This window comes from Lepidochelys kempii, chromosome 1 (assembly GCF_965140265.1).
Source record: "Lepidochelys kempii isolate rLepKem1 chromosome 1, rLepKem1.hap2, whole genome shotgun sequence".
NCBI lineage: Eukaryota > Metazoa > Chordata > Testudines > Cheloniidae > Lepidochelys > Lepidochelys kempii.
The window spans coordinates 326,684,825-326,697,526 of NC_133256.1; the positions used below are offsets into that span (position 1 = coordinate 326,684,825).

Genomic DNA, 12,702 nt, shown 5'->3' on the forward strand with positions numbered 1-12,702 from the left:
CAGTATATATCGGTATGATCTTGCCAGCTAATCATTTGTCAAACTATTTTAATAGGGCTGGACCTATAAAGTAGGGGTGAAACTACTATCCAGTCATCTTGTCCCTTTAAACTGAGTTTTCTTTTATTCATTTGTTAAGACAGCGTACTTGCTCTCTGCACTTTTGAAGAAAGTTTTGGGCAGAGTCCTTGCATGATCAATGAATGTGACCTTTCTTAGGATAAAAACGTAATTCTCCCTCACCTCCCATCCCCTGCCTTCCACTCCTACAAGAATGCTTATTCTGTGCCCACATACCTCTACCCTAAAAGCCTGAATCCAGCTCTGCATTACATTTGCACTTCAGTCTACATATAATATAATTCACAGTCTGTTTGCTGAACAATAAAACCACACACCTTTTTTGCATGTGCTTCTTGAAAAGCCATTTCTTTGTAAACAGGGTGGGCCCTTAATAACCTATAAAGAAACAGTGAACTCTGATCAAATGTATTCAGAACTGAAGGGGAATAAACTGCAAACTAAGGGTCTGATCCTTCATTCTTTATGCACCCAAAACTCCCAGTGACATCCTTGGGAATTTTAGTTGCGCAAGAAATGTAGGATATGGCCCCAAAATTGTGTGTGTGTATGTGTGTGTGTGTGTGTGTGTGTGGTTAACTTTGCAATAATAAACATAGAATTAATCCTCCATAAACCATCACTTCATGCTATTCATTGTCAAGATAATCTTACATTTTTGGCACAAATGACTTGTTGAGGATTTTGTGTTGCATTTGTTACAAAGAATTTTTATGCTTTTTTGCAATATTCAAATACAAATTATATCTTCTAGCCGTAACAAAACATATTCATGTGGAAAAACATTTTCATTTGCTTCATTTCTTCAGCAGAAAGCAATGCTTTGAAACATTTCACTCAAGATTATTAAAAATATTTGTAATAAAGAAAAGAAACAATTTAAATGTTAGGGCATTATCTTTGTATTCACAAGATTTATGCCAAATTTAGTATGGTGCAGACTGTGCTTTTAAGACTGTCTTTTACTATGTTTCTATAAAAAGACTGCATGATGAATTTTTATAGAAAATAAAAATATAAATGTTGATTTTAAACATCAGGAAATAATTTGTTCAATTTTTATTTTCAAAAGAGATGAAAAGTCCTATATTGCCTCTAAACCTCATCTGGCTTTTATGACTAGTCACAGTGCTGCATGCATTGAAAGGCATTTTCTAATTTGTGTTGTATTTCATTATTTGCTGTCATTGGTTTTACACTAGAGTAAGGTAAGTACTTTCCCTGAATTAATATCAACTATATGTTGGTGGTACAGCTACAGTACTTTGAAAGACTCTAACCCTGTATTTTGTCAATGATGATATTTTGCGGGAAAGGGAGCGGCTTCATTTGTACTCTCAAAGATGTGAGCATGCATTGCTGTCTCATAAAGGTCCAAACCCTGCAGCTGTTCCTCACAGACTGATTCTGCAGGGTTCTCAGTGCCATTAGGAGTTAAAGTTTGCAGGATACGTTCAGCACCTCACTCAAGCAAACTTTCAATTAAGAGAGTGGGCGTTGTAACTAAGGATTGAGAGCCCTGATCATGGTGGGTGCTGGGCCCCACCTGAGAGTTCCTGAGTGCTCCCAATAATCGTTGAAGTAGGTCGAAACTGAGAATTCTCAACAACTTGCAAGATCTGGCCCTGAGACCTGACGTAAAATTCCCACTATTTTCAGTAAATTAAAATTACAGAATTAAGGCCAAAATTATCTACTGTGTGTCCGTAAACATGTACAATAAATATATGCAGTGATGCATGCCAATGTAACTAAAAACAGAGTAAGTATTTATTTGGAGTGGGTTTTTTGCTTATTATAACAGCATCACTTTGTACAGCCATAGTTATGCAGCTAGGCATTTCTAATCACCATAGTAGCTAGAGACATAGGTTTTAATACTGATCCTATTGGAGTTTTGCCATTGACTTCAGCGGGGCCCGGGTTTCCTCTGGAGTCTGTCACCATTCTTAGGGGGTTTGTAACTCAGCCACAACATTCGCTGCATACTAAACATTGATGTATTTATTTGTCGGACCATGTTGCCTTTCATTTTTTCAAAGGCTTGATTTAGGTTAAAGTTTGGTTTGACACCCAGAAGCCTTTGTTTCTGATGTGCCATGTCAGTTATACATATAAATAACAAATAAAAATAATTCATGGTCTTAGCATAGGTACATATTATTTACCAAATGTTCTTATTCGCTTGGCCGTCTTTGATTTAAAACAAAAAAAGTGCAGGATAATAGTCCAATAGGTACTTTATATTTTAAAAAATCATGTTAAATTACTGAGGCTTAAAAGACACATACAGAGTAACTCCTCATACGTTGTTTTATTGTTCATGCTTATTGAGCATACCCAGCGTGGCTCTTTATTATACTGTATCTGCCTGATCTGCTCTCGTTTGCAGTGGTGTAACTCCAATGACTGCACTGGAATTAAAGAATTTACTCGTGTAAGTTAGAGCAGTATCAGCCCCCATATTTTTTTTTAAATACAAGCATATTGCCCTAAAAAGGTGACAGATTGGATTGTGCAATAATTGCTTCCTAGGTTTTGCTACTAGTCATTCTGTCAAATGATCCACAGATAACTAGTCTTTGGGAGATTTTTTTTCATCTGTACTCTTCATCCAATGATCTGGTAAGTGCACCGAAGATGCACCAAAGGATCAGTGCATGCTGATGAACCTTGGAAAGTTTATTGTGCACTTTCACTGAAATTGTAATGGTGTCTAAGTTCCCTTTGTTGTTGAAATGATTCCATTCATAATCTTTGAGGTAGGGATTGTTTCTCCCCATATATCTTTACAGTGCCTCGCACATTGTGGATACTGTTACATTATAAATAATAGCAACAGCATCTCCATAGTCTTAATGACAAATCTGTTTGTTTTTTTCTAAAAAATAGAAATAAAGTTCAGTATTGCTATATAAAAACAACATTAAAGGGCTTCTTTACAGACACTAAATCCAATAAATGCAGAATTACCTTTTCTGCAATGCTTTTATGATATAGCTATTAAGGTGATCTTATAAAGTACAATTGAACTTTGTTCTCTTATCAATGTATGATGTTAACTTCCATTATAGTTAATAGAATTATATGCATATACCTCCACCCCAGCCCACAGAGAGCAGAATATACTCTTATATGCTGCACTAAAGGTCAGATCCAACTTCTATGAAGGCAATGAGAAATTTTCCATTGACTTCACTGGGCATTGAATCAACCCTTCAAGCCCTAACCAATGCCTACCAAAGTCAGTGGAAAGACTACCACAGACTTCAGTGGGAGTGAGATTAGGTCTATCAGCACAACTGAAGGACTGAGCATTAGCTTAATTGTTGTTTTGGTTTTGTTTTGTTTTCATACTTTTTTTTTTCTTGTACTGCAGTTTTGATTTCACTTAGTAAAACATGTGAACTCTTTCCTTGGGGCACACAACAAATACATTTCACCATCTTGTAAAATACCACTAATAGATTGAATTTAAATCAAAGACTAAGCAGCTACTTCTGGCCTATAACTCACGTGATAACCTTTTCTAAATTTCTTCATTTATTTCCTTAAAATGTCTGCAGCATAATTATTGTTGTTTAAGTCTTGTTCGTGTCATTACATTTAAGGCGGTAAGCAGCATTAGACAGAGATGATAGTGTAATAAGAATTGTTAAAGAACATTTTGAGCTATTTGTTCTTCTTAAAAATGTGTCTGATTTGCCTTAGATTATAAGGTGTCAGGAAAATAAAGGTGCACAGGAAACATTAGCTTTGCCAATCACTGTAAGTCTCACACAAAACTATAATAAATCAGTGTAGTGCAGAACTTCCCTTTCTGGGTAAAAGCCAGGTGAAATCAAGCTCAAATGTTAAACAAAAACCACCTCTTAAATGAAAGATGCTCTGGCATAATGGCTACTGTAGCAATGCAAGAGTTTGTATTGTATCCATTACCATCAGACGCTGGATGGCTTGAAAAACCGGGTGGGCAAGGGTTATAGCATCAATTATTTTAGTGTAGTCTAATAAATTAAGTTCTCAGTTAGTTGTTGGAAAGAGGATAATTTTGAAGTCAATTTTATAGAGATGGTTTCTTTATACAACAGTAAAAGCTATTCTTGCCTTTGGAGGTTCATGCTTATTTTTCCTTAGGGGTCATATTCACTAAAAATAAGCGTATGCACTTGGAAGGGAGAGGGTAATTGATTGCAAGCTGAGCATTTACTTTTCATTCACAATGAAAACTCACCACCCTGCCCTAGCTCCCCAAATAGAAAGTTAATTGTGACACCTGCTGCCAGTTTTTTGTTTCATGACTCCACCTTTATAACAAAACTTAGGACTTGCTGCACTCCCTGGGTTGTGGGCCTCCAGCAACAGAGGCCTGCAGTCCACCTGGAGCAGAGGTAAATGAGCCAAGCTGCCAGCATCCTTTTCACCACTGGGGGACCAAAACCAACCCCCACTACCTCCAAAGCAGGCTGGTCAGCCCTGGAGGGGCAGAGCCAAACCGGCCAGAAGCTGCATGGACTCCACCAGAACATATTGTTGTCTTTCCATGGAATCACCCCAGGGAATTTATGATGACATTCCTTGGACTGAATTTCCCTCTCTCTGGTGCAGTCAGTGTTCCCCTCATGGATGCATAGGGCTGAAAATTGCACCCCCTTGCATCCACAAGCATGAATCTGACCTTGAGACTTGATCTTTATAGGCCTGATCCTGCATCCATTGAAACCAGAAAAGATGGGATCAGGTCCTATGACAGTTCATCCTGTGGTGGGTAGCAGTTGTTCTGCTGAATCATTGAGTTTTCTCATGCTGGCAACCATCAGTATTGTTGGTTGCACATAGGATCTCATTGTGGATGTTGGACTAAGACGGCTTCCAGCGTAGCCTTGAGGGAATATTAATATTTTTTGCAAATAATGTCCAGAAGGGACAGTGCAGTGGCCTTAAGCATCAGGATTATAATACTTGGGCTTCCTAGAACAGCATCAAAGCCTGACAGAGTCAACACTGCCCTTTATTATTCTGAGATAAATTCGTTCTGTGCAGTTTCTTGTGCGGGACCTCTCTGATGAGACTTTACAAATTGGGCCCTTGCTGCAATGTATGGACATTAAATTCCCCATGACACCTTCTTTTCGTTTTTAAAAGCAGGGGTTTCACCCCAGGATTCTGACCAATGTATCCATCCCCACTCCTCCCAGTGTTGTGCCGTAGTGGTTGCCACACTCCCCGCCCAGAACCGGTTGCTTTAAAGTGATGTGTGTATATGGAGAGTGAAGTGGTTTGTGATCAATAGACATGAAAGGTGCTGTAGTAATGTCAGATATTCGCATTCTGTGCTACAAGTATTTTTTCATTCTCATAACTCTGAATGGATTTTGCTTGTAGCTTTAAATGAGACTTATATCACACCAATGTGCTAATGACAATGACAAGCAAACAGAGTTAACCCAAATGTAGCTGTTCAGAGTTCCATTCCACCAGCAGAGATGGTAGAGCTTAGGATTGCCATGCAGCCTCAAAGTGAGTCTCTTCAGGGTTATGTGCAAGTTTGCATTTAGGAGCAGAACTGTATTGAATCGTCATGAAAGCTATAAGCTTCTTCTCCAGAGCCTGTGGCATTCCCAGCAGTTAGGAATGAAGCTGCTAGGAGAAACATGGAGAGACATCTCTGGTACAAGTGCATTTAATCAGTGGAGCCACACCAGGAATATATTAGCTTAGTTTTATAACATGAAGATATTAAAAGGCACAGTGTTCAGAAACCAGCCTCTCAGCAGGAACCACTGGAGAGACCTCTCCTTTTTTCCCAGTTCATTCTTCCCAGACTCGTCACTCTGAAAATGGCCACTCCTGACACCCAACCTAGGTGAGGGCTTGAACATAGGGAGAAAGGCTTCTTCAGCAAATATTAGCTGTCCATCTGTATTACAACTGTTTCAATGTAGATTATTTTAACTATGTTTATATTTAAATACAGCTCGGCCTTTTTAAGGAATTTATACATAACATGCACCAAAATTCTTGCACCATCTTCTGGCCGTTCTATGTGTTAGGACTGGTGTAGCCAAAGGGCCAAAAATAGCAACAGCCACGCCCCTCTCCCTTAAAGGAAGTTGCAGTCTAGATGGTGGTGCTAGTCTCTAGTGATTAGATACAACAGCCTCCACCCGTTCAGTTGTAGTGTATATTAGGCCCCCAAATACTCCTACCCTATTCAGCCAGTAAGGAAATTTACTTTTCATGGTACTTTCCACAATTTTCCATTTGTTTCCCCTGTGCCCCGGGATTTCCCTTTGTTTTGTTTTATTTAGCCTCACCGTGGTGAAAGAAAGAGCCCTATTTGGAAATGGAAAAGTATCTTGATTTATCATCTAAAATCTGGTCACTCTGTTCCATGTGTTTCTTTGATCCTCTTCTAAAGATTTTTGGGTTCTTGGGGTTTTTTAAGAAAACTTCACTCAGTCAAAGTCACTTAGTTCAAGGGTTTGCTGCTTAGCAAATCTTAAAGTTTGGGAGGTAGAGCAGTGTTTTTATTTTATTCTCAAAAGGAAGTGGCTACTTACAAGACCCTGTAAGGGATCCCACTGCTGGGTTCCATGTGCTTTAAGCCTGTAGAGTCTGAAAGAGTTCAGACACTGCCCCGGCTTGAGGTCTCTGGGCACACTCTTGGGGTGCAAATCCTCTGTTTAGCATCCCCTCCTGAGAGCTTAGACCTGTAGTCCAACTGCTAACCCCTCACTCTCCCACAGTTTAACACACCCTTTCTCAGCACACCAGCCAGGTATGCACTTTGGGGTCATAGGGTTAACGCTTCAAGGGCACATAATAGGTCTCTCTCTCTCACACACACACACACACACACACACTGCAGAGCATTCTTTGGGTTGGGGTCAGAATCCTCTGGGGGTGCCCAGGGTCCTTCTTCTGCATTCTTGGATTGTCTTCTCAACCATGGAACTCCTATGTTTCCCTCCCCAGGTCAGTTTGCTCTGATTTTGATTGGTCCTGCAGCTAAACTGGTGGTGTTTGCTATGCAAATCGTTTGTCTTTTCCCCTTTGCCTGCTCAAAACTTCTTGTGTGGTTCTCACATATAAGCCCTTTTCAAAACCCTGCTTTGTCATCTCTGTCCCTTTATTCTGGCTGAGGATTTTCCACTCTCTCCCCTTCACCAGCCTCCTGCAGGAAGGCAGGATAAAATTGATTCTTCTAGGCTTGAGCTAAACCATTGTCCCATGGTACTTCCGCTTGAATAAGTAGTTATGGCATTCTAATGACCCCCACCCCCCATTGTGCCTGGTGAGGGCGGGATGTGAGACAGCCCTTGTCAGCAAGGGTGGAACCACATACATATAGAGGTATTCAATAATACAGAAATGTTCATAAGAACAACTGAGAACATCGGCCTGAATTCACAAGTTGTACAGATTCCCCAAATCATCACAATAGCAAAGCCAGACATTAGGGAGGTGGAGCAGTATTTTTCTGCTGCACTCGAGAGGAAAGGGATTAACAGCATCTCTCCCATTTAGGAGTCTGCAAATGAGGGAGACAAGGATTTTTGGAGTATAAATCAGGCTTGGAGAAATGCCCTGTGTTGGGAGGGGATAGAGTGCATACAGCTTGAGTGAATCTGGCCCTAAGCCCCCATCAGTGATAATTAATTTAAACTCTTGCTCTAGTTCTGAAATACTGAATTGTAAGCAAAATCAAAGTGGGCCCGAGTCTCAACGGCCTTGCACCTTGTACGGTCATTATCATTGTTCTAACATGCTGTCAGATGCAAATGGTAGGATTTTACGTCACTTTGCAGAGGCAGAAAAGACTGTGCAAGGCACAAGAGGGTGGAGAATCTGGCCCCCCAGCTTACGTGTCAGAAGGCAATTTCAAAATGGATGCAAAGAGATTGACATTCTTTTCCTCCTCCCTACCCTTTGATTTTAACAGCACTCGCAAACAAAATTACATGATGAATTTTTCACGGCAACATGGGCTCAGGCATTTCTACAACAGAAGACGAAGGTCACTTAGACGATACCCATGAAGAAACGAGAAATTTATATTTTCCTCCCAACATGTGATGTGTTGCTTTCCATTATTTAAATCTTAGCACTGCATCTGGTATCAGGACTTTTCTGCAACTGGCTTGGTGAATAACGAAAAGCCTTTCTCAAGACAGAGTTACACCACTTTTTCGCACTGTGAACTAATGAGAAGTGACTTATTTTCTCATAGGTAAATGTTTCAATGTTGATGTGTCTGTGAAAATTGTGATCTGTTGTAATATCAGTTACAGTGGCAGTATGGGAAGTAAGCAACTAATCTGTTTAACAGGAAAAAAGTTTAAGCACAAAGACTTTTCCAGATTTTATGTTTAAAAACTACATATTAAGTACAGTATTTAACATTCTTTGTCACACAGCTATTTAAATGCACTTGTATTTCAGCTCTGTATCATATTTTATATGATTAAGTTATCATTGTCTTCTTTGTATTCTCTTCTACAACATGACATATTGGCACTGTATTTACTTGTTATGTTGTTGTAATATTTTGCTGCTGATTTTGGGGCTATTTACACTCTGATAACATGCATAAAGCAAATTGCAATACCTACTCAAGAAGATAATTGCAAAAGTAGTTGTAAAGACGTTGATCTCCTTCAGTCTTACTCTTTGATATGTCTGTTGGTTAGCATTGTTTTGTGGATAAGAAGAATGCTTGACATTTAAACTTTTTTACTAAGCAGCTGTGGATAAAACCCCAAACAGAAGTTCCCATTTCCTTGTCTAAAGGTAAAACAGTTCTCTGTGACTGATTTAATTATAATAACTGCCATTTGATGTCTGTAGTAATGGAGTGATTTGTAAAGTGAACGTTTCATCGTGTTCTATTTGGTGTTTGTTTCTATTGCGGGTCATGTTTGTATCATCTGATAAAGTTGTACCTACACCAGCAACATTATAATGCCCCTATAGCCCTAAGCTGTCTATTATCATAAATAAAATGTTTCACTATATGGTGAACCAAGCTAAAGATCCATGCTTCAATAAAGTAAAGTTGATAAACAAGTTTATTGTTAGATTTTTCAGGCCATTGTGTCCTAAATGAAATTATTTGGTAAGGGGTTTGGTTTGCTCACTCAGATTGTAACAACAGCACACAGATGAACACTGTATAATATTTTTCAACGTTGAGTACACTGTGCTTCAGTTGTGTCTTTCCTTTGGGAATCTCAAAGTGCTTTACAGACATTAATTGAGGAAGCTTCATAACACCTCTGAGATATATAAGTATTTTACAAGTGACAAACCTGAGGGCAGGTGAGTAAGAAGAAACATTTTCAAGCTTGGGTACCTTAAGTTAGGCACCTAAATCCATATTTATGCTGATCCCATACAATTTCATGGAAAATGTGGGTGTTGAACACTTCTGAAAATCAGGCCATTTGGGGCTAACTGTAGGACTTTGACTTAGCCAAAGTTACATAATGCATCATTGGCAGAACTGGGAACAAAACCCAGAAGTTCAGATTTCCAGTGTCCTTCACTATGGACTGGACCATTCCTTTTTAAGACAGTTACTTTACTCTCAATCTTGTCAATCTGTTTAAAAAAAAGTAAAAGATCTATTCAAAGGAAAGAATTTTGAGCATCTAATCAAACTATTATTAAATAGAATAATAGTTTAATGTTTTTTTATTATAAGACTGAAAATATTATAATTCAAAGTCCCAACTCCCTCCTTCTGAACAAAGATCCAAGATATTAAAACTCTTTTCTTTAAGATAATTTTATTTAGCATATCATGTCAACAGATGGACTACATTTCAACATACAGCACATGTAGCTGTTACATGGCAAGAAAAACACTTTTTGTCAAGGACAATAGTATAAGGGAGTGAGGAAGGTGAGTATGAATTAATCACACTCCAGATAAGTGAGACCAGTACAGGCGGATCAGATGCTTCTCAAAATCATAGACATTTATCTTGAATAAATATTTGTGGGTGACAAATTGGTTCAATTGAATTATATATCTAGAGCCCAGCACTGAAATATCTAAACATAATGTATCATTTCTGCATGCCAAGGTTCATAGGGGACTCCACAGTGAATTCTGCCCTTTTGCCTTTCCCAGGTTCCAGGAAACTCTTTCTTAAGTTTGTGTTTTTATTAATATAACACACAAGGACGCTTGTATGCACTATGTGGGGGGCTATCTGTAAGCAAGGACTGGCCTGTCTCCCAAGATCTGTGATAGTGATGGGTTGTGCTGGGAGACAGGCCAGTCCTTGCTTACAGACAGCCCCCAACCTGAAGCAAATACTCACCAGCAACCACACACCACACAACAAAAACACTAACCCAGGAACCCATCTTTGCAACAAAGCCTGTTGCCAACTGTGTCCACATATCTATTCAGGGGACACCATCATCACATCAGCCACACTATCAGAGGCTCGTTCACCTGCACATCTACCAATGTGATATATGCCATCATGTGCCAGCAATGCCCCTCTGCCATGTACATTGGCCAAACGGGACAGTCTCTACGTAAAAGAATAAATGGACACAAATCAAGAACCATAACATTCAAAAACCAGTTGGAGAACACTTCAATCTCTCTGGTCACTCGATTACAGATCTAAAAGTCGCAATATTACAACAAAAAACCTTCAAAAACAGACTCCAACAAGAGACTGCTGAATTGGAATTAATTTGCAAACTGGACACTATTAAATTAGGCTTGAATAAAGACTGGGAGTGGATGTGTCATTACACAAAGTAAAACTATTTCCCCATGTTTATTTTTGCCCCCCACCTCCCTACTGTTCCTCACATGTTCTTGTCAACTGCTGGAAATGGGCCATCTTGATTATCATGACCAAAGGTTTTTATTTTCTCTCCTCCTGGTAATAGCTCACCTTAACTGATCACTCTCATTATAGTGTGTATGGTAACACCCATTGTTTCATGTTCTCTGTATATATAAAATCGTCCTACTGTATTTTCCACTGCATGAAGCCAATGAAGTGGGCTGTAGCCCACAAAAGCTTATGCTCAAACAAATTTGTTCGTCTCTAAGGTGCCACAAGTCCTCCTGTTCTTTTTGCAGATACAGACTAACACGGCTGCTCTGAAACCCGATACCATTGTCTGTTCCATTGACCTTGGCACAAGAAGGAAAGTGCAATAACTTTCTGAAAGAACCGCCACATTAGGCTAGTAACTACCCACACGACAGAGCAATATGTGACTCACTAAAGTATCTCACTGTAACAGCAGCACTGCCATTAAACTACACAGTGGGCCGAATTCAGTTTGTGACAGAAGTGGTGTTAGAGAAACTGGGTCTGTGATGGGATATACAAAGCCCCAGACTGGGCAACAGGGGGTAAAGGAACTACTCTGGGCCCAGCCAGCCCCACACCACCACACCTGTAGCAAATGCACCAGTTGGAGGAGGAGTTAAAAGGCAGAGAACAGCTCATTTGGTGGCAGACCCAGGGAGAGAGCAAACCTGGAATTCCAGCAGAGAAGAGCTGAGGAAAGGCAGAATCTCTCCCTAAAAAACTGCCTAAAGGCCCCTCCCTGATGGATGGAAGGATCTGCTGCAGAGACAGCCTGAGAGAGAAGCATTCTCCTCTCTCTCGCTCATATGAACTCCGGACTTGGTGAATCTCCTTTATTTTGTTTGGACTACCCGGGGGGAGCCCTGGGACTCAGGCAGGAGGAGGCAGTTGCTGCCTGAGAGAAAGAGAGCAACCTTGCTGCATGCAGCTGCCGGAAGGTTTGGTGTGTGACAATCAACTCCAAACTGGTGTGCAGTACTCCTCCACCGAATACGAGGTGGCAAGAACTAACATCCGCAAAGTTGGAGCACGAGCACCCCATGATGAACCTGCCAGTTTGCTAAGAAGATTATTGCGTGTCTTAACTTTAGCTGCTGTCTTCTTCAGGTGGGCATGGTAATGCAGTGTGCGGTCTAAGGTCACACCTAGATAGACCAGTCCTATTTCATGCTTCACCTTCTGACCATTCAGATAAACACTCAGTTCTCGGGTTGCGCTGGCGTGATGAAGATGGAACAAATTGGAGACTGTTTTTATGGAGGCGCCAAGTCTTACAGTGGTCAGCTCACTTTATCATGTCCCGGTTTAAGGTGGCATCAAGCTTGTGGAACGTCCAGGCCTGGGTACTGCAACAGATGTCACCTGCGTAAATGAACTTTCATGACTCCGTTGTTGGCAGGTCATTGATGTAAAGGTTGAACAGGGTTGGCGAAAGCACAGAGCTTCTGTTGTCTCCAAGCACTCATATTCTCCCCCATATGGACTTGGAACTGCCTATCACAGAGGAACAGCTCAGCGACACCTGTGACCCAAGGTAGCAGGACCCGTGATACCATCACAAGCAGGCCAGTGTGCCACACTGTAACATATCGTATGCCGCTGTTAGATCGATGAAAACGGCGCCTGTTTTCAAGTTTCTCTGGAAGCCACTTTCAACAAATGTGGTCAGCGCAAGTACTTGGTCACATGTGCTACGACCTCGGCGAAAACCAGCTTGGTCAGGGCTCAAAATTCTCTCCATGTCGATTAACATGCGCTGTAGGCCCAA

The 12,702-nt window shown here is 40.4% G+C and overlaps 1 protein-coding gene across 2 annotated transcripts in view; it reads left to right on the plus strand.

The window, feature by feature from the left end:
• The window catches only part of RELN (reelin), a 449,490-nt gene extending 440,340 nt beyond the window's left edge, over positions 1-9,150 (plus strand). Inside the window, exons 64-65 of one of the 2 annotated variants that reach the window (XM_073328520.1) lie at positions 1,154-1,289; positions 8,027-8,114. In XM_073328520.1, coding sequence (XP_073184621.1) covers positions 1,154-1,283 — 130 coding nt within the window. In that variant the 3' untranslated portion in view covers positions 1,284-1,289; positions 8,027-8,114. Of the gene's footprint in view, positions 1-1,153; positions 1,290-8,026 lie in introns of both variants that reach the window. The other variant, XM_073328521.1, reaches the window with a different exon arrangement.
• The last annotated feature ends 3,552 nt before the right edge of the window (positions 9,151-12,702 follow it).